At 37.5% G+C, this 22,051-nt stretch overlaps 1 protein-coding gene across 1 annotated transcript; it reads right to left on the minus strand.

The window, feature by feature from the left end:
- Window positions 1–5,491: 5,491 nt before the first annotated feature.
- On the minus strand, window positions 5,492–21,069 carry LOC128029238 (T-box transcription factor TBX4-like). Its single transcript, XM_052616882.1, has 9 exons — window positions 20,736–21,069; window positions 17,487–17,632; window positions 17,217–17,311; window positions 12,810–12,929; window positions 11,310–11,457; window positions 8,775–8,927; window positions 8,577–8,665; window positions 8,271–8,500; window positions 5,492–7,688 (listed from the first exon to the last, which is right to left on the minus strand). Exons 2-9 carry the CDS (start codon window positions 17,628–17,630, stop codon window positions 7,045–7,047), a joined length of 1,623 nt encoding a protein of 540 aa, XP_052472842.1. The 5' UTR covers window positions 17,631–17,632; window positions 20,736–21,069; the 3' UTR covers window positions 5,492–7,044.
- Window positions 21,070–22,051: the final 982 nt, after the last annotated feature.

Genomic DNA, 22,051 nt, shown 5'->3' on the forward strand with positions numbered 1-22,051 from the left:
AGCTGTCGAATACTGAAAATATCGGTCAGTGAGAAGCCTGGATTTATACATTAAACTATAATTTTGCTTATTTGATATGTAAAATTTTTACACAACAAAGACACTAAAAAAAGGACCTGAATAGCATTTGAAGTTAACGCACATTTGTGACAGAAACTACATTCTTCTGCTCTCTCAGGGCTTTTCAAACTCATTCAGAGCGATCTAACCTTGGCATCCCTTCTGCTAATATACAACCACCCAAAGTACTGAAAATGAGACCTATTGAAACACTTAAGGGTATGAAAAAGATCGTGACAATGACAGCACGACCTGTCACTAATCTTGTGACCTTTCATGCGTTCTTCGCATAGCCACCATTCCTGCATTGTTTCAGTGGTGTCCAAACACGACAGGTAAAAGGTGTATCGCCCTTCATTCCTAGCCTGAATGCAGACGTCTGTGTGAATTCCCGCTTTATCTGTTTTGCTTGGCTGCTCGTTAAGGAAGGAACATTGATTTGAATGTAATACAGTCTGCTTCTCTTATCGTCTGAATCTTACCGGTATATACTGTATGTAATCTTAACTTGTTTACCTTCATTACCTCTAGAGGGAGTCAAAACAAACTGGAGGGCATGAAAGATCACCTACACAAGTAGTACTGTCAAACAATTAATCGCAATTAATCATTTGACAGAACTATACACAAGACTAAGCAGAAAAACCCCGGCTGAGATTCAGGTTTGATGTTAATAAGTAAATACTGAGTATCACTGCTTTAACTTAATTTGGATCACTTAAAAAAAATGTATCCCATGACCTTTTAAAGCATGTCATTTTCCTGTATAGCCACTATAAACAGACCAACTTTTTCGTTCAGCCTGTCAACATGAAGCAGTAGATAACTGTTCTAGCCAAGGTGCATAATCAGCTCAGGACAGCTTTATGTAAGCCAGCAAGGATCACCTGTTTCTGAGGATGAGACTCTCTGAGCCTTAACTGAGGATCCTAATCCTCTAGTTTGCCTTCCATCTCAGGCTTAGGGCACTTATAGCTACACAAGTTGGCATCGCTTTTGGCCAGAGGCCCCTGGAAAGTCCATTTGTCCTTTGTCAAATTCAAAATTTGTTTATGCTAAACTCATACTTTTAATTTTGTCTCCAGGTTCTATGTCCCAATTGTTTATATACATATATCAGAGATTCTTTTTTACATGGAAAAATCTGTTTTGAATGTTGTTTTTCAAAGTAAAAAAGTATCTAATATGCCGTTTTCTGCTGAATTTTGTGCTAAAGCAGTTTTTATAAATACAGTTAGCTACCTTATGTATTGTGAGAAAGGTGCTTGATTTTCTTCTGGTCCATCTCAATGTACTTATTGTAGATTCTGCAACATTGCTCTCATTCCTTAAACGTGTCGTATTCTGTGATAAAACTGATTGCGTACACTGCTAACCCGAACCATGAGTTTTCTAGTAAGCCCATAGGTGGGTGTAGCAGATTACTCACGAATCCAATCTGCTGTAGTTTTCGTTTTATTTGTCCGGTGGATCTGGTTAATTAGCATTACAGGCTTTGCTTGGCAAAGTGTGCAAAATGACAAACAAAAAGTATTTTGCTCCTCCTTTATCCAGGTAATCACTTTTCAATGGTCTTATCCACTCTGTCTGTCTCTGGTGGCCTGATCTAACATAAGCTGTATTTGTCAAACTGAACACTTGATCTGCCCAGGCATCAGCTGAAGGTGAGGTCTCAGGAGGCAGAGAATCTCAACTGGGATTTTTGTGAGGAAAAATTTATTAGCCAGTGGCTTTGCAGTTGCTTTTTCCAGGGTAATCCCAAGATTAATGTCACGTCGTTCTAAACCTGAATAACTTAATTTATTCTGCAAAACACAAAATAAGATATTCTTAAGACTGTTTGAACTGTTTTTGTCCATACAATGTAGTTAGTGGACCCAAGACATCATTGGACCCCATTTACATTTACCTTCATGATAATGAAGATGGTAGGGTCAGAATTTGGCGTAAATAACATGAAAGCCTGGATCCATCCTGCCTTGTCTCAATGGTTCAAGCTGGTGGTGGTGGTTTAATGGTGTGGGGGATATGTTCTTGGCACACTTTGGGCCCTTTAGTACCAATTGAGCTTCATTTAAATACTACAGCCTACCTGAGTATTGTTCCTGACCATGTCCATCGCTTTATGAATACAGTGTACCCATCTTCTGATGGCTACTTCCAGCAGGATAATGCACCATGTCACAAATCTCAAATCATCTCAGACTGGTTTTCTGAACATGACAATGAGTTCACTTTACTCAAATGGCCTCCAAAGTCACCAGATCTCAATCCAATAGAGCAGCTTTGGGATGTGGTGGAATGGGAGATTTGCATCATGGATGTGCAGCCGACAAATCTGCAGCATCTACGTGAAGCTATCATGTCAATATGGACCAAAATCTCTGAGGAATGTTTCCAACACTTTGTTAAATCTATGCCATGAAGAACTAAGGCAGTTCTGAAGGCCTTTTGGGTGAACTAACCATTTAAACATAACATTACATTTGCACTTACAATGTTACTTTTCAGTGTTTTATTGAAAATATGAATAACCAATAATTTGCCACAGAAACCATGTCATTAAATTACAAGCTTATTTGTCCAACTCCTCCATGGCTCTGCAGTAACCATGTTCAGCCAGTAGAGGGGATTGGCACTCTAGATGGTTGAGAATGTTTGGCAGGCATTCTCCTTTCCTCATACACAGTACCTTGCCTGTTTGAATAGACCTGTCCCTATTCTATCCACTCCAGACAGCCCTTGTTAAGTCTTTTCTGTCAAGTCTTCAATCATTTGTTATTTTGGTCAAATAAACGGAATATGTGCTGTAGTAACAGAACTGGAACAAGTGATGTAAGCATAAACAGTGTCTCAAGTTTAAACAGATTGGTTTTCCACTTCCTTAATTGACTAATGCCTTTAAAGGAGTGCTGATGTGGGAGTCGAAGACTTGGACCTGTGGACGGAAGGAATCTGTTGTTGTAAACTCAATTTCATCACTAAGATTCTGTATACTCGAGGAGGTCCCATTAAGACCAAATGCTGCATCTTGTTCTCAAAACAGTCAATGTCTAATTGTTTGCCTGGAAATGTGACTTAGGAATCTGATCTCTTTCCTTTGACCTGTATAGTTGTTCTACCACTCATAAAATACAGAGGTAAACAGACTCTGTTACTTTAATCATTGATTGGTCACTTAATAAGGCATGTGTATGCTGCAAGAACCACAAAAGAGTGCAACACTTCCTGCATTTCCTTTTTGCCCTGTTCACACACTCCTGGATGCCATGTTAGGATTGGCCCTTGGTGTTTTAACAGCTGATTGGCTCTCTAGACCCAACAGAAACTGTTGAGATCGAGTGCAGAGGCGGAGTTTTTAAGTGCTCAAAGATGTATCAGGCTTTGAAACACTAATTTGCCATCAAGACCCTTCTCTTTCCTTGACTACTCAAGCACAGTTTCACATGCTAAGCCATTAGTTGGCGAGCAAATGTGATGTAACAATGAGGTAATGTGAAGACTATGCATGTGTATTCCTTAAATCCAACCACAACCGTTTTTATAATCATATCCTTTTTTTTTTTTTTTTTTTTTTTTTTTCATATTCCAGTGAAGTATGTATTTGGATACAGATCAACATTGTTTTCTTTGAAAACTTTGTTGTGATTAGTTAAATACCCTTTTATAAAAAATTTGCTTCAAATTTGACTTTATTTGTTGCCTGTGTTCTTCTGCCATTACAACACATTATATATCAAGCTCACATGCCTTTATATAATCCGATGGATAAAAGATTAATCCATCCACCATTTCTTTAGCAAACTCTAATCCGCAGCATATATATAATACAATTATATTTTTTTATTGGTCCTTTTATCCAAAGGGACTAAGTAAAGTTGGACCCCAATTTTCTACAGTTGGGTTTAAGTTTTATTGGAGTCGACCAGATGTACCTTTTTTGATCAAGGGATTCCGCCTTGAGTTGAACCTCTGAATCTCCCAATTTGGCCCTCCTCCTAAAACCCACCCTCTCATCTAAAATCAGTCAACCCCCTCATTTCCAATGCAGCAAGACCACAGACAACTGCAGCTTGAGGGATTATGACTTTGTTTTCAATCCAAAATCACTAAAAGTGTAAAAAGCAACTTAGTCTTAGACTCGACAGCATCTATGCCTGTTGCAATTGGCAGGTGACGCACAAAAAGGGCTACATATGGTGCCTCTCCCCTTTTTTTTATCCCAAGAGTGTTGGCGGCCCCGGTGAATGCAAAGCTGTCCAGTCGCCCCAGCGGATCTGGCCCCATGTGGATCAAATCAGAATTATCCACTAATTGACTATTTACTGGGCTCCAGAAAGGCCATAATGGACTTGATATTAAATCTCCTCAAAGTATTTAAAGTGTACTTCTGAGTGCTCCTTCGAAGAACCAATTCCAACGTTTTACAAAAAGGAGTGACTTGAGCTGCTGGGTCAGAGAGTTGCCTTGCCAAGGTGGCTCTCAGATGGGATTTAGGGATGACAGTGGGAAGCTGCAAGTGGAGGGCAAGGGAGATCTCCTCCAATGAGTTCCAGATGCCCCCCAGTCCCAATTTAGATAGACACTACAAGCTGGAGTATTCTGTGTGACGCTTAAATCTGGCTCTGTTTTAATGGAGATAGACAGCTTTTTATGTGGAAAGTTAAATCGCATGAATCTTAGAGGTCTAGTTTGTCTTTTTATGTGCTACCAAAGCTTTGGTTTTAAAAAAGAAGAAAAAAAAAGGCCGGCTAAGTTTTGATCAGATGACAATGAGGACTCTTTTTAAGTGATCCTAGATTTATCCGATAGGATTTGGTAAGGGAGAGTGTTTCAGTTTTTAAAAGCATATTAAAGTACCATATGACACTTCCTGTACTTGAACCCAGTGAAAAACAGAACAGCACTCAATTGAAGTTATGTATGATACAATGACTATTTATTTCATGCTCATGTGTCCTGTTACTCTACTGGTTCTTTATGGGTTTTATTCTTGGACTGTGTAACACTCATGTAAATCAAAATGTTTTTTTGGAGCATTTCAAAGAGCCAGAGTCTGAAGCTCTAATTTCCTCCCTTACCCTTAGATCTTCTTGGTTTCATCAGCAATCTAGTTCCTCTCCACAATCTAACCTGGGACCCATTCAAAGGAATCAACTGCATTTCCCATTTTTTACTTGTTTGTAGTTAATTAAAGTCACAAAAATCACATCACCTAGCACTTCTGTTCATCAGTTAATCAGAATGAAAATAGTTTAGCAGATACTCTCATCCAAAAAGTCCTTTAGTTTTAATCTGAAAACATTATAACCTGTTTAACACACTTTTTTTTTTTTTTGGCTGGTAGCTGATTTTCTAAATGTATTCTATTGTATCTATTAGTTAATTATTACAAAAATTATTTTAGTCAGAGTTTATTACATCCATTAAAACCACAATTTTACATATCACATTTTTAGCATCTACTACATTCAGGGTTGAAATTTGAGTGTTTTCTATAGATCATTATTTCATATTTCTTGGTTATGTTAATTAACTATCCTAAATTTGCCTTCCGCAGTCCGTTCAAAAAGAAGGCCTTGGAAACAATGCTACACAATGAACTCATCATGGGAAATTAAGAAAAAGGTACAGTTTATTCAACGTGTGGAAAAATCTGAAATACCTATGCATATAATTAGTCGCATGCTGAATTAACTGTCTTTTTGTCGGTTTTCCCAATTTAATGATGTAGTGCGAGTACATTCACCACTATGCTACCCTTAACACATCCTGTTTTCGTTAATTAGAACCGCAGTGCTTACCAGTGATACCACATTCTCTTTGAGTCTGTTTTACATTGTTGACCTCTTAAGGATTTTCCAACCCAGCCAGTTGAGTTTTGGACTTCAGATGAGTTCTCTGTTCTTCTTTATTCCTCTCTTAATGATCACTTTTAAAGCTTCCATCTGGTTGCAAGGAATTCTCTGATGTCACATTGCACTGATTGAACAAATTTGGACAATGATTTGGTGCCAGACTCACAAGTCAAACATTTCTCTTCTAACACATATTGTTCAGCTTGCCCAACACTCCATTTACAGACACCGTCCAACAGAAATGGAGGGAAAGAATCGGAGCCAATCCAAGCCCACTTTAATCTAAGATGTAAGTCTAGTTTGTTTGTTTGTTTGTTTGTTTTTTGTCACAAATATCATTTGATTATTTGATTATGGTAGAGGTTCAAGTGTTTTAATATATAATAGCTTCATTGTTGTGATTGCATTACAAAGATGTATTAGCAATTGCATAGCATCAGTACATTAGCAATTCCATTTAAATGTAATATAAAAACTTTTTGTTTAAAACTTTATTGCGTTAATAGGAAATAATAAGGATCTCTTAACACCCAGAAAATAACTCCAACCCATCTTGGGCTTGGCACGGGTTTGACACACTAACATTTGAAGAGGAAGATGGCTGCTGTTTAGGTTAACTAACAACTAAACTTCTCAATATAATCCAGACAGAGCACAATTTCAATTGGCACACACACATTTTGTGCTTCATACAAAAAGTCAGCACTGAAAAGGTTCAACTTAAAAGGACAGTTCACCCAAAAATGACATTTTGTCATTGTTTGCTTGCCCTCATGGCATTGCAAACTTTTATGATCAACTTTCATCCTCAAATAATATTTTTTTTATTTTTGACTGTGCTATCCCTTTAATTCTAACAATAGTGCATTAGGTACGTGTTTGTGCTTGGCTTCACTACCCGCACATGAACTGCAACTCTAGTCATATCTTAAATTTAAATAAATACACAGTGCCACAAATTGTGGGCTTCCAATACTATTAGGCTAAATAGATTTATGGGTTTTGCTTTACAATTTCGTATCATTGTTCTACGTAAAAATAATCTCATTGCAGTTGTTGTTCAGAGAGAGTTTGTTGCTCTTAGCTGAAGAGGAATACAGTTGAAGATGGTGCTGTGGGCCACTCTTTAACTGTCAGTCCAGTGTGGCCCAACACTGCAGAGCCCCGTTTGGTATTGATAGGTTGGTTCTCGTGTTGAAGTGGGGCTGTGGGTCAGATAACCAGCGAAATCCCTTTGTGAACGTAACGGCGATCCCGGCTTCCTATGAAACAGCGAGGAATGTGCTGTATCACAGGGGGCAGGGACAGAGGGGGAGGAAGAAGCTGAAGATGGTGTTGGTGGCAACACCCGCTGTGTGGTAAATGTGACTAGGTCGGGAGGTGCTGGATGTGGATGCTGCATGGACGGTGAGTGGTGGGGAACCACAGAGGGAACGGAGACTGTGCTGTTGAAGTGGGCAGGAAAGGGCTGGTAAGACATAGCCTCCACAGTTTGCATGCTGTAACGAGGATACGGCTGCACTGACGCCCACATATTGCAGTTCAAGGAGGGGGCCGGGAGATCATCGGCACCCACTGTGCCACCTGCCTCTCCCTCCATTCCTCCATACATACATGTCTCTCTAGAGCCCAACGCCTCGCTGCAGTATGGGTGGGACAGCAGGGGTGGATCGTAGGATGGAGCGGAGCGGAAATAGTGCTCATCTGTAACTGCAGATGCTGATTCAAGATAGGGTCGTTTGCATCCCAGTTCCAAATGCCTTGTGTTGTCTAAAAGAAAATATAATGAATACACATGCATCGTTTTTATTAATTTTTTTAAATCTCAAAATGCTTCATAAACAAATGCAGCTAATCATAAATTTTTGTCAGGACTAGAGCTACACCCATGCCAATAATCTTATTATATTATATTATATTATATTATATTATATTATATTATATTATATTATATTATATTATATTATATTATATTATTAAAAACTAATGCTATGATGCATAAATTTACCTGTAGCATTTAAAATGATTGAATTTAATCATTTTAAATGCAACAATTGAATTTAGGCAACAGTACTATAATGTAGAGTATAAGAACTGTGAATTTATTTTGAGATTAATTAAAGATTACATTTTGCTATCAATCAGAATTTTAAGTGAATGTTAGATAAATACAAAGGAAATGTAAATGTAAAAATACAGGATATGAGCAAAACTGATATCAAATATATAAAAACTGACTGACTATGACTATAACTGACTGATTTAACTGACTACTAAAAATCATGCATCTCTAGTCAGGATTAAGCGATTTTAATTTTTTTGGCAATTAAGGTCGTTGCCACAGCTGTGTACCTCTGTGCTTGAAGCAGTGGTAAAGAAGGCTGGATTCCCGTCTAGATGGGAAGGAGTTAGAGAGAGCTTCCTGGGAATCTGAGTGAGAGACGCCACTGTCATACTGATAGTGTGAAACCCCCTGCGGGTGGCTGCTCACCACACCTGCACCCAGTTTTCCTGACAGATGGCCGTGTGATGAGATAAGCCGCTGCCGGACCATGTTTTTAGAAATCACAGGGTAATCTTTCCTAGGAAAGGGGGCACCTTGGTCAGTAAGATATTTATTTGGTACATTATTGAGCATATTTTAAATTATAATCTTACCCTTGAAATCTAGACACACGCAAATCACCCTCATCGCTGCCACGGAAACCTTTGGCAAAAGGATTGTTCTCAATTTTTAACTGGGTGATCTATAAAAAATAAAAATAAAACATGTTAGTAATTGCAGTGCATTTTAAAAATAACTGCAGGTGTAAGTAATAGTTTGCAATAGTATTATGGGCAGGTTTCTGTTGGTACCTTATGGTTCTGATAGGATGTCACAGAGATGAAAGCTGTCTCATGGAAGACGTGAGTGCAGTAGGCCGTGTTCTTGGAGCCAAAGGCATTGTTCTCATCAGCCTTCACAATGTGTAACCTGGGCTGGTATTTGTGCATTGAGTTCAAGATGATCTGATAATAGAAATTCGGATAGAATATTAAAAACAGACCTTTTCTTCTTTTATTTCATATGCATGTACATTTTCATGCAATTGATATACAATTGCATTATTAACAGACTGAGAGCACTGGACGCATGAACAACTTAAGATGTGTACATTATGTTAATGAATCTATATAATTCATGAGAAATCATTAGGTTTGGTGTATGGGTTGGGGTTAGGACTTTAGAAAAAAGGAAAATATAACTATACAAATATATATGATAAATATTTGTTTTAAAATGTAATTATTTCAGTGTACTGTATATAAAGTATATATTCAAGGATTATGAATATTTACAGAGGAACTTATCTATTTTTACCATTTTTAAAATGTATTTTGTAATTTATTCCTGTGAGGGCAACGCTGGATTTTCAGCAGCCATTACTCCAGTCTTCAGTGTCACATGATCCCTCAGAAATCATTCTAAAATGCTCAAGGTATTTTTAATTTTTTTTTCATCATTCCTACAGCACATTTTTAATTTAAAAATTTACATTTCTAAATATTTGAATACATAAATACCTATATGTATGATCCTCTTACACCCATATTGTAAGTTTTTGGGAATATTAAAATGTACAAAACTGTATGTTGAACACTAATGAGGCTGTTCATGTACATTATATGTTAAAATGACATTATCAATAAATATGTCAAGAGGTTTTAATGTTGTATGCAAGTAATCCAATTGGATCTTTTGTGTATCTGTGTTTGATCATAGAGTTCTAGCACCAGTCTGCTCAGTGCGTCCATGTGTTTGGTGTTCAGTGAAGCGTTTAGCTAGGGTCATCCCCAACACAGTTTTGTCAGGGCCAATAAGCATCAAGGCCTTTCCCTTTGTTATGTCGACTCTCAGACAGAGAGTGAGGCAGCTCTCGTAGCTGCACTTTTTTAAGAGGAGTTGGGAGCACTAGTGCACAGAGGGCAACCTCAGGTCAATCCCCCCATCTCAGACACAGACGGTAGCCCAAGCAAAATGAATGGTTTGAGTGCTTCATTGGGTGAATGCAGACACATGTGACCTTTGCCTGGTTGGCTGGCTAGCGTCTTGAGGTAATACCATGTGATACGAGCTGCACTGTTGATTCAGATACACGGATGCGTGCTGTCCAAGTATATTAATCAAGAACCCTTTTCAGATCAATGCAGACTCCGGGCTGGCCCTTGCCTTTCATCTCAAAGTTTTCCTTTAATCTAAGATCTATTTTGGGGAATAAAAGTTGTGTCATGTGACCTTAAAGCTAGATGTTCCTGCACCCAAAAACATTCCTGCAAGATCAGTCCACAGAGAGCTTATAAATATCTTTGGGTGTTGGATGTCTGTGTGATCAGTGGCCTAGCAAAGGAAATCGAAGCATGGTGTAGTGGAAATGCCAATAAATCCAGAAATATTGGTTAGTTTTTTTTAAATGTATTGGCCAATATTGTATATACAGTATTCATAACATTAAAAATAATTATCACCAGCACAAAATTATGATATCTGGGACTCCTAGATTTTGCGTTTGTTTTGACTTGTTTTGACTTGGGACTTGTGTGGCGTGCACTAGCATGGCTACAGTGGCGGCCAGTATTGGGGCTTTCCACCAGCCTTGGTGTCCCTGCTGCTTTGGGCGTCAGTAGAGCTTAGCAACCTCTTTCCGAGCTCATTACTCGCCCTTATCACTTCCTAGGCGTTCAACTAATACTGACAGGCCAACTTTGTGCCGTTCTGACAGGTTATGAACCTAATGAGTTTGCTTCTGATGTTATTGCATCAGACAAGCTAGGTCCACTGGCTCATTTGGGCAGCGCTGCCATGGTCAGACTCCTCACCTCTGCTCCACTGTCTCTCTTCTCCTCTCTCCTACTTTCTTAAGATGACCCTTACCACAGCTCTCACATGAGGTGTATTCATTCAGAACTGAACGGGACGCAGAATTGTAATTCCAATTGAATAATCCAATTGAGTACTTTTTAGCAACGGAACAAAATGTCTGTCCAAATAGACTTAAACATGTTTGTTTGACAGCTTTGCTTGAAAATTTTATTCCAATTTAATTTCAGTTTAAAGAAAAAAATAAAATAAATTTGAGCTTAAGCATGCATTCAAATCTGCCTCCATACAATCTACAACTGACAGTGGAAACCAAGCCCCCACCATACACTTCTTTCTTTTTTTGGTTAATATGTTTCACTTGGATGATTGTCACAATACCAAACAACAGATCGGTTGCTATGTCCACTACATTTTGTGTCCAACCTAGTCCACCTTGTAGCTCTCTCTCATTTACCCACTGTCTCATCAAATCCAAAGTATTAAAGTCAAAGCTCAGATTTTTCAAAAATAGTTTGTTTATGGCCACTCACATGCCCGAATGGATCAAGGTGGTTGTTTGTGAGCTTCAGCTTTTGAAAGGAGACCAGCTGTCTCATCCAATGGGCCCCTGTTGCAGGAGAGTCTGGGTGGACGTAGAGTCTTCCAGGCATGGCAGGCTCTGCTTTTCCTGCCACCATCCTATGCAAAAGAACATAAGAATTTTATTTTTTTGACAACCCTTAGAGGCACTAGCAAGATTTGCTTAAAACCTGTAGCTAATAGTTGTTGGTGTAGTGATTTAGACTGTCCCCCAGATTTTCTCTTCTAGTACTATATAGCTTTCCAGCACCCTGACATCACGCCATGACACTTTTAAAAGGAAAACTGTTTTTCAATGTTGCATAAATTCTATAGGATATAGCCGCAGGCTACAAAAAGGCTTTATGCAGAACATCTGTACATAAATGACAGATTCAGAGCGCGAGTGGTTATGTCCGTGACATTATGGGAGTAATTCCCAAAGATTTGGGGTGGCTGCTTTGCCCATAACATCACTGCTAATTGTGTGCTTTGAAGGTGTCGCTGAAGATCTCCAGAACCAATGCTGGCAGATGCAGGAATTCTAGTCTATCCCACAGATTTTGAAAAATGGTCATAAAATACTCGTTCTCGTAACAAAACATGCATTTCATTGAGATTTGCGTGCCATCATTGTTTTATTTAATTTTTCATGCTGGATTTAACCAGATCTGACTTATTTCTGGTGCCAATTGTTGGATGGGTGGATAGTGCCCAGATCTAGTGGCATTGCCAGAGGCACAGGGTCAGAAAGAGGACAGCGTGAATAACCCAGCTGTTTTAAGCCCATTGGTTTTGACAGACTGCCTGCTGTGGCCTACAGTAATTAACTTTGTGCTAATGACAATCCAAGGCCAGGACCAGCTAGCATCGCATGAATAAACTGATGCAGAAGGCACTTTGTTTGCTAATAAATATGGCTGCAATTTGAGTTTCCTACAGTGTTGGCCTTTGCAAAAAGTGTTTTATTGGATAAATCTTCATTTTATATTAAAAAAATAAAACTGTTACAAACCAGGCCAAAAATTCTTTGTTGTTTCTTATTAACCAACATTATATTCATGAATGCAAAGTATAAGTAAAGGTAAAACTACTGACAATACTCATTACTTCTATACTATAAACCAGAAATGAATAATTATTATATTATTGTATAGTTTATTGGCAGTTCATTACTGAACCGATTATGAAGTATGTTAAAAATTGTACTGCGTAGAATGGCGAATAGCACAATTTGTCCACTCAAGTCAACAACTTAGAATCAAATAGACTGGAGGAGACAGCAGAATGTAAAACATGCTCATTTTCGTCCAGATTGTGTTTGTCCAGATGCCTCAAGGGACTAGTCACTTTTATGGTCCACACACACATATTCTATTGCATGTTCAAGCTGAATTTCCAAGTTTACAGAATGTGGTTGTTCTAATTATAACAAAAAAAAGAACATTAAATATAGACAAATTTAAACTCACCACTTGTTGTCACAGAACTTATACCGATGGTCATCAGCTGGAACAATGTCAGTTAAAAGGATGTATTTGGTCTTGGGATTCATTCCTGTGACTTTAACTTTGTAGCTTGGAAACATTCGCCTAAAAAATGTGCAAATACCATCAAGGGTTAAAAAATAGTGCCTTACCATTGAAAGATGATGTCATATTGAAATGGATAGAACTTCATCGTTTAAGGTGTTGTAAAAATATGAGAAATAATTGTATTAATTTATTCATTACTATTTTGAACAATAATTGTATTTCTGTTTTTATAAGTTATTTTTGCTTACATATTACTGTGGATTTGTCCTTAAATGCCATTTAGATCTAACTTGGCAACTTGTTAATGCGCTATTGTACTCACTGAGGTCATTCTCTTTCAATCGCATCTACGCAGGCTTGTATTTTATGCTCTTCTGTTAGTGTTATCTGTATGCACCAAGGGTCTGAGAGTAACACAATTTCAATTATCTGTAGGTATGTGCTGTACATGTGGAAGAATTGAAAGTAAAGCAGACTTGACTTGACTTATCCCATTTGTGTCATTCAGGTATCTCAGTGTCGTCTTTATTGCTCATTACAGGAACAGCACCAAGGTGAGTGTGCGCAAAAGCTGAGCACTGACAGTAAGCAAGGATGAGTCCGTTTCATCAGCTCTTTCAAGGGTTTTAACAAGACTTAAATGCAAGAGAATCCAGGGAGGTGTTTGTTTGGGGGGATGAATACACGATTAGTGATCAAATAACACCTAAACCTGTTTTTAGGCGTGTAAGGTCTTTTTAATCTCAAAGAAGGCTGCATGTTCAAGCAACCCATTATATAAGGCTAAACTTAAAAAAAATCATAAAACCTAAAGCATAAACTGTTATCTTCGACAACCCCATATAAGGAGTCTTGATCTGTACCTGGAACTGATTTGCTTTTGGACAGATATATATTTTTAGGGATTGACTCTGTTTTGAAGGAGCCGCTCTATAAAATGTGGGACCTATATTTTGTTCAGATACAGTTAAAGCTGAGATGACAGACAGAATATGCTAATATAGCAGATGCGGTCATAAAACAGATAAATGGAGCTACTGTACCTTCGGTGACCTTTTACATGAAATATCTAGAACATCTTTTTTTTTTTATCTGATCTGCAAAGTTGCAAAAAGATCAAGTCCCCTTATAAACTCTGAGTGCTTTTTTAATGGCAGGTCTTTTAAACCGCGGGCTGTTAAACAGCCCCATTGCACCACCCCACTCCTCCAGAAAGTTCCACTACAGTGCATTACTTTCTTGAGGTTCCACCAACAGTCATACATTTATTACGGCAAATAAATGTGACCTGAACTGAATCATTTCATTTCATTGCATTTGCAAATGCAGCGCTGCTCAGGCCTGCACTATGTAAAAAGTTCCCTGAAAGCATACCTTTAATACCTAGAGTGAAGAGCTCAGGGAAAGGTAAAGCTTCATGTCTGGCTCAGGTCTACTATCCAATCAATGTAAATCACTCTGGGCAAGAGATTGCTATAGAGTTGCTTTAAACCACTAGGAACATCTTAAACCTGTCCACCAGTCTGCTCTGATGATGATGTTTCCTTGTCCTTAGGTGTAAATAATTTCAAAAATTATCACCCACTGTCTTATTTTGCTGTTGGTTCTGACATAGTTTATAAACTTGACAATTAGGTTCAATTAGTTAATATTAGCATTTGGTATCATGAACTAACAGATTAACTTTTATTACATTTTTATAGAATTGTACTTTTATTTAAACTGTATCTTTAAATCTAGGTTAATTATGAGTGTGTAGTTATAAAATCAATTTATAAATATGCTATTGTTCATTATGCTCCTTTTTTAATACGTTTACAACTTTTAAAAATGTTTTGGTTTATGTCAAATTAAGATGAACCTAAATGCTGTAAAATATATTATATATGTATTATTGGTAACCTGTGATTAATGTTTTATGATACCTGTTGCATTCATTTAATAAAACTTACTGTAAAAATGTTACCTTAGTATTACATGAAAGATTACAAGTGTTCTTGTGTATGTAGTTGTATGTACTGGACATGAAGACATTTTCAAAATAGACAAATTATTCATGTTAGGAAAATACAGTTAGGAAAAATTAACTTCACTATTTACAGTACTAACAGTGAGGATGTAATAAATCTGGAGTAAAATCCATTTACTCAAGACGCATGTGTAAACACCTGAGGGATGTGTAATGCTCTTTCCATTTCTGTAACACTTTGACATAATGGCTGCCACAGTAGATCACATGGCTATTTTTTTATTTTTATTTTATTTTATTTTATTTTTTTGCGTTCCCCAGAAGAAAGTCAGAGAAGTTTGGAATAACATGAGGGCGAGTAAATTATGACACAATTTACATATTTGGTAGATATTACATGTCAAGTTTGTAAATATCCATTGGAGTAACAAATTAGTTCAAGTGATATGGTTATGTTTTTAGTTATCTCAGTAAAAGCACTGTTTATGGGTGGGCCTGGCAACAATGAGAAATGGCAAGTATGAAGGTATATCATATCGGTGTCATGTCAGCATGCGCGTTATGCCAGCTGTTTCTTTTAGTTCTTTTGTAAGCCTGCGCTTTTAGTGATTCATACTATCTGAAGGAGTCGGCAGAATGGTTAGATCAAAAGGAGCTTGATGATGAAGCAAAGATTAGGACCTTTAGGGCCTGGGAGACATGATCGAACGGGGCACCGAGCTTCTCTCATCAGCCTAGCTGATGCTTACTCTGACAGGCTGTGTACAAGAAACACCAGCCGGCTGCTTTCAATAGTCATGCTTTGTGCTTAGTACTGGGCCACAGGCTGTATGCAATAAGACGTGTTGTAGCAGATTTTTGTTAAGTTTCGTCACTTCTTCAAAGGAATATTCTGAGTTCAACGCAAGTTAAGTTTAATCAACAGCATATTCATAATGTTGAGCACCTAAAAAATTATAAAAATTACTTGCAAAATTTGAATTGCAAAAATGGACGTTGCAATAAGGCACTTAACTTTTAAAAAAGCAGAAATATGTGTCATTTTATTAAAGCACTGAATTCTGTTAAAACCTGTGTATTATTTAAGCCGTGAAGCTGTTTAAATCATCACTTTCTGCTGTCATTTTAGGTTTATGTGGAAATCTTTGTGGTAATCAACATTATGCCACAAAGGATGTTAACTGAGCTTAAAATGAACCCAGAATATTTTTTAACACAATGTATGACCCACTTTCTCTGCAAAGAAAGTAGCACTAGTCGCATAATAGGGGATTGTTTTACTGTTTATGCTAAGTAAATTGCTTTTTGATTACAAAAACAGTTTTGGTCTTCAGGTCTGACCCACTAAAATCTGAACATGATATTATTCTTTGGATTCTTGCCTTGTTTGTGGAATTCACAGAAGCAAAATATTGTCATAAGCAATTTTTGTAACTGTACTACACCCGATGAATTTTATATAAGGGTGTATTATTCTTCAGCGTAGACCTATACTGTCAGACGGCATATAACGTGCAGACATGGCTCAAGCCTGCTATGTAACACAAGACCACGATGAGAAGCATTGCATGAAATTGGCCTCAATTTTGTGTAATGGGAGCCATCGTGAAGAAACCTGGTGAGTTTTCTCAAGATTTACAGTTCAGTGAATGGCTGTCTAATGTCCTACAAGTCATATGCCCTCTAAAAAAAGAAAATGTAATGGTGAAAAGCTCTTCCTGCTTCATGGCTCGATTGACATATTGAGCATCTTTAACAGAGCCTGGTGTCCATTATACACTAAAGTATGTAAAACGAAATGAGCCCATCTGTTGTTGCAACTATGAGGAAGTAGTCTCCTGTTCTGTGCGCAGCTGTCAACTGAACAGTGCTTTGGCTCTTCAAAGGGTTTGAGGATTCTTGGAGCACTTTATCAGTTGGACAAGGGAAAGCCCATCCTTCACAATGTTACAGCATTAAAGAAAAATTGTGGTGACCTTTTGCATTTTCCACAGAGAAGCGCTGAGAAACTGCTGGCTATGACTGGCATTGACTTATTCTCTGCTTAATATCCAGGGTCCTGCTCCTAATCCACAGGGTGCATTAAATCTAACACACGGGGCAGCCGTTTGTGTTTTCAATTAGATATCTGTAGGCACAGGAATTCAGCCTTGCTTTAGCTTAGTCGCGTAATATTTTATAAACATTCCATTAAAAGAGCTTCAGCATTTCATGTAACTGAGCCCCTTGATAAGGTTTCACATTTGCATTTCTTACTGGAAGCAAGATGGCCTAGTTATGTTTTGGTATCCATGTTACAACACCATTTTTGTCTTTGTCTCTGCTAATGTATAAAATCTATCAAGATGGGTGGATGGAAATGACACTTTTCTTGCCTGCCTGCTTTGGTGATGATCATCTCGGTTCCGGCCTCGTGAAACTTCTTCCATAGTTCCCTGTCATGAAGAACCACTTTGATGTTTTCAATGTTCTAAAGGCCCACGAAAAAAAGAAAAGAAAAAAAAAGATATATGATAATTAGTATCTTAAAAAGCAGAAATAAATATATGAACTAGCAATAAATCTGTCATGTTACATTACACCTCTTCGTAGATGTGAAGACCTACAAGTCAGGAGTCATTAAAAGAATGCAGCTGATTGGCTACCTGGTCAGGCTCATTGTACTGGGGAATGCTGGGAGTTGTAGGCAGGCCCAAATGCGAGGAATCACTGGCAAGCTCAGGACGCCCACCCGACTGGGCCACGGTCATACCTTCATCAGCCACAGCTGAGGCCTTCTCCTGTAGCATTTCTGTAAAATTACAGAAATATTAGTTTAACAGTGGCTTCACATTTCACAAATTAACTTTCAGAATAGAAAAATCATTTCAGATTAATGAAAACTGAATGTAAACTGAAACCTGGGTTTTCCCCCTTTTATGACTAACATCTTGATTAAATAAAAAATAGAAAATTGAGAATTCCCATGCATTATCTAATTGCTTGTTTTATTATTTTCTGCTAAAAACTTGCATCATGATTTGAAAATAAAATATATCTTAGATTACGATTCTAAGAAAATAATGCATTCAATAAATTCAATCAATCAATCAGTTAGAACACATACTTTCTTTTAGTTTTGTTTCTTGATTATGTTCAGTTATTCAGCCAGTGTAAAATGAAAATATAAAATACTGTATACTTATTTGACAAAAATTAGTTTGAAAATGAGCCAATGACAAAAACGTACGCTGTGGTTTTAGCACAAGTTAAAAATTATCTAATGATATACGTGTAATGAAAATACCACAGATGCCATAATTCCTCTTTGTTCTCTCATAGTCTACTGTAATTGATTATACACACACAGACAAGGCACAGGCTGCAAAATCTGAGGAATAGCATACATTAACATTTACATTTCGTGAGGGAAAGTCTGTCCTAATATCATAGCCTGGCCAATTCATTTCGAGGAAAGGGGTCGAGATCCGTTTGTTCTGAAGTATCGTAAGATTAAATATTTACACTTCCAGCATTCGGGCACATCGGTTTTATGAAAGCATGCTAAACACTGCTGATTCCATTAAGGGAGGTCACAAACTAAGCCCCGCTCTCACGCCCCTTCTCTGCTCACGCTCAGACATCACACCAGAGGTATGTCTCATTACTGTACTACAGCACACTGCCTCCATAAATGCTGCCTATCTCCAGGGCAGATACCATACCGCTCTCACACTCACAGTGAAATCCACCTCCTCCCACCCACTCCTAATCCCACGCATGTAAACAATGTGAGTGTGCGCCCTTCAGATAAAAGGAGAAGAGCGGGATTCCGTGTAAACTCGGCCAGGCATTTGCCAAAGCTAATAAAGATAAAGTCTGACAGGCACTGTGAGGCTACAGAAAGTCAACCCTGGACTTTTCCAGTCCAAAATGTGCCTTTCACTTACACTGTTTAACTAAGCCCAGTGAGCGAGAGCTCTGTTTACATCTCTGTCACCCCAGACATATAATCCGCTAAACTATTCCTGGCAGATACTGCTCTGTGCACACTGAGGTTGCCTGGCTATTTCCAGAGCCTGTTGTCCAAAATGTTCAACGCTGACATAGTTTCAACTATCCTTACTTTAAAAAAAATAAAATACAATTGTTTGAGGATGGGCTGCATTAGATTAGGCATGCTTTTGTGGTCAGAATTCACATAGTTCACTGAAATGCCATTTGGAATCCTAAAATCATCTCTTGCCTGGACCCGTAAGGAGTTTTCAGGTGGTCCATCTTCCAGATCTGGTTTTGTTATACAATTTTGATGCACATTTTAATAGCAGTCCAGTATCTTTTGGTCTTCCTTTTGGTTCTGTACCTCACTGGATACAATGTGTGTTAAAGAACAGGCCCGTTTAAACACTGTAAGACACAGTTTTCCTTCCTGCGTGAGTAAAATAATATTCTGCACTATTTCTTCAATGGTATTTTGCAGGACATTGTGTTTAGGAAAGTTCAATCTTCTTATCAAGAATCATTTTGCCTGTATAAAGGGTTTTTGAGTTAGTTAGCCCATATGTTTTTTTGGAGATTAAAAATTGCATTGATGTTTCATTATAGGCTTCTAAGATTATGCAATGGTTTCTGGTTCTATAAAGCACCCATACAAAAAGAGTTTCCTAAAGCCAAAATTGTTTTGAAACTTAAGGCATCAGACCCTTTTGGATTCAAATTTGAATATTTGTTTTTAACATATGTTGGTTTAGTTATCCAATGACTGCACAAATTTTGTCACTGTGATTTCGACAGTCACAGAAGGAACATAAAAAATGCTGGAAATGTGTTGGCAGCTTTCTGGTGGTGAAATTCCATGGGAATTAAATACGATTTAACACAACAAAAAAAAAAAAAAAAATTATTATTATTGGGTCCATTTATAACACAAAAGGTTCAGTTGAAAATAGTTTCCTTTTCGGTTGTTTTTGGATTATGTTTAAGAATAAGTGTGTGGATGGATGGGGGAAGGGGGGCATTAACATCGTAAAATAACGGTATGCTTCTTGCTATCTGGCCGTGGTGTAATTTTATTTTAGTTGTGCATTGCTTTTTCGTTGTGATATAACACTGTAGCTAATATTATTAATAGGTGTTGTTGATTATTTATTGAATAGTTCGGTTTGTGTACAAATACGTGTTTTTGTTGATTGTTAATTTATCCCGAACTTTCAGCATTTCTCCGACCTAAAATTAAATAATAGGGAAATCATTATTATTGTTTTGATTTTAAAATTTTATAAATAAATAAAGATCAGTAGCTAGTTAAAAAAAATAGACAACTGTGCTGATAGCTGCGTAGGCTATGTGGGTATTTTTCTTCTTTTGCATTTACGCCAGTTCTCTATTTATTTTTTATTTATTTTTATTTATTTATTTACATTTTTATTTCGCAATTTTGCGTCAAAAATATAGAGATTATTGTCATCTTATAGTTTACCAAACACTGTGCCTTCATAATGAATTAAGAAGATGCTTTAAAGGCCTTAGGTCTACTCCATGCTTCGCGGCGAAAGGACACGAACAATCAGTTTTTTAGACACGTAAACAATGTGCACCCAACAATTCATTTAAAATATTTAAGTCTATAGTCTTTTTAGTAATCATAGACAATAGAATGGTTAGTGTAATTTGAACGTCAGGTTGCGTTGTTAACATAACATGCTAAGACGATATTTAGATATTGTTAAAAGTAAGCCCTAGATTTTTTTATGAAGGACTGACGCCTTCTCGTTAATTTGATAAAGAAGAATAAATGAACTGCGTCTAATCGCATTAGGCTACCGCCCTCCATGCACACATAAGTGAGGGTTCAGTTCGGCACAAGAATTTCAGAGCAGCATGATGTGACCTACTGAGAACAAATGCAATATTACCTCATAAAATATTATGTTCTGAAATCCTCCATATCATTCCAAACCGCATTAATCTGTCCACTGCGACATTACAGCAGGAAGTTACGTCCCGGTGTGGCGTTGAGTCCAGTGCACTAGTATCAGCTCAGCATCCCCTGTCTCTGATCATGAGCAGACAGAGCTGTCTCTTCCCCAGAGTCTGCTTCTGTTCAAATACCGCCGCGAGCTCCGTGGTAACACCGGTGAGTGCCCGTCTCAGAGGCAAATGGTCCCTACGTGATGTTTTCTTGGAAACGCAGAGTATCCACAGAACAGCTTGAATTGTTAAAGCACTGGGGTGAATATCTTGACTCATTCCCTCCTTCCCTCCTTCCCCCCGCGCCTCATCGCTGACGTTGCTCAGCTCTCAATAACACCAAACCCAAGACAACCCGATGCGCGTGGTCCACTCACAAGCACAGCAAAGTCTGATCATCGTAAAAGATGACTTGTATCATCGTCTCCTTGTTTTCTCCCCCGCATGAACAGTGTAAAATGCAAGCATTCAAAATACTGTAGCCTACCTCAAGTACCAGGACCAAAAAAAATAACATTTGAAATGTTGGGTTTTATTTGATATGGGGGGAATTGTGTTTAAGGTTCCCTAAGACGATTTCGAATAAGAAAAAAAGTTTTTTAACTGCTTTTTTTGTCTTTTCATTTTTTTTTTTTCGTTTTATAAATATTGAACTTTCCATATTCTCGGCTTGTTCCTCGTAGAGAACAGCAAAGTGACCATTTGAAGATTATAAATATAATTAATTTGAAGAATTTCACATTATAATAAAGAAGCTTTATTCTGTCATTACCATTTCCATACCAGTCATTATTTAATCATTTGAATTAATTAGAAATAATTTGAATTTAGCATTGGCAAGTCCAAGATATTTTCGGTCATATTGTTTTTCTGTTATTTATATCAAGTCCACGACTTTTTTCTGTCAAAATGTCAAAACCATTACCGTCACACACACACACATACACACACACACACACAAATCCACAGCATCACACATTATGCTATTATACCTAGATGGTGTAGTCTAACGTGTGATCACATTATACCAAAACCAGGGCTGACCAAAATCATCATCAGATCTTTATACAAGGATGTCATAAATGTTTTAACAGATAGGCAACAGTTGAAAAGATTTTAAGTTAGCCAAAAGTGCCTATAATTTGAAGAATCACCCATGCTCGGACACAAACAGGTTGAACGTTAGCTATGACCATATAACAATGTTTTTTTTTTTAGTTCATATATCATAAGCTTTCTGTCATTTTCACAGTTTCGCATA

The sequence above is a fragment of the Carassius gibelio genome, chromosome A15, assembly GCF_023724105.1.
Source record: "Carassius gibelio isolate Cgi1373 ecotype wild population from Czech Republic chromosome A15, carGib1.2-hapl.c, whole genome shotgun sequence".
Taxonomy (NCBI): Eukaryota; Metazoa; Chordata; class Actinopteri; order Cypriniformes; family Cyprinidae; genus Carassius; species Carassius gibelio.

Coding starts and splice junctions, on each gene's coding strand:
- LOC128029238 (XM_052616882.1), bottom strand. CDS start 17,630: ATGCTACAGGAGAAGGCCTCAGCTGTGGCTGATGAAGGTATGACCGTG. Junction 11,458..12,809: donor AAGTTCTGTGACAACAAGTG/GTGAGTTTAAAT, acceptor TCTTTTGCATAG/GATGGTGGCAGGAAAAGCAG. Junction 8,666..8,774: donor CATCCTATCAGAACCATAAG/GTACCAACAGAA, acceptor TATTTTTTATAG/ATCACCCAGTTAAAAATTGA.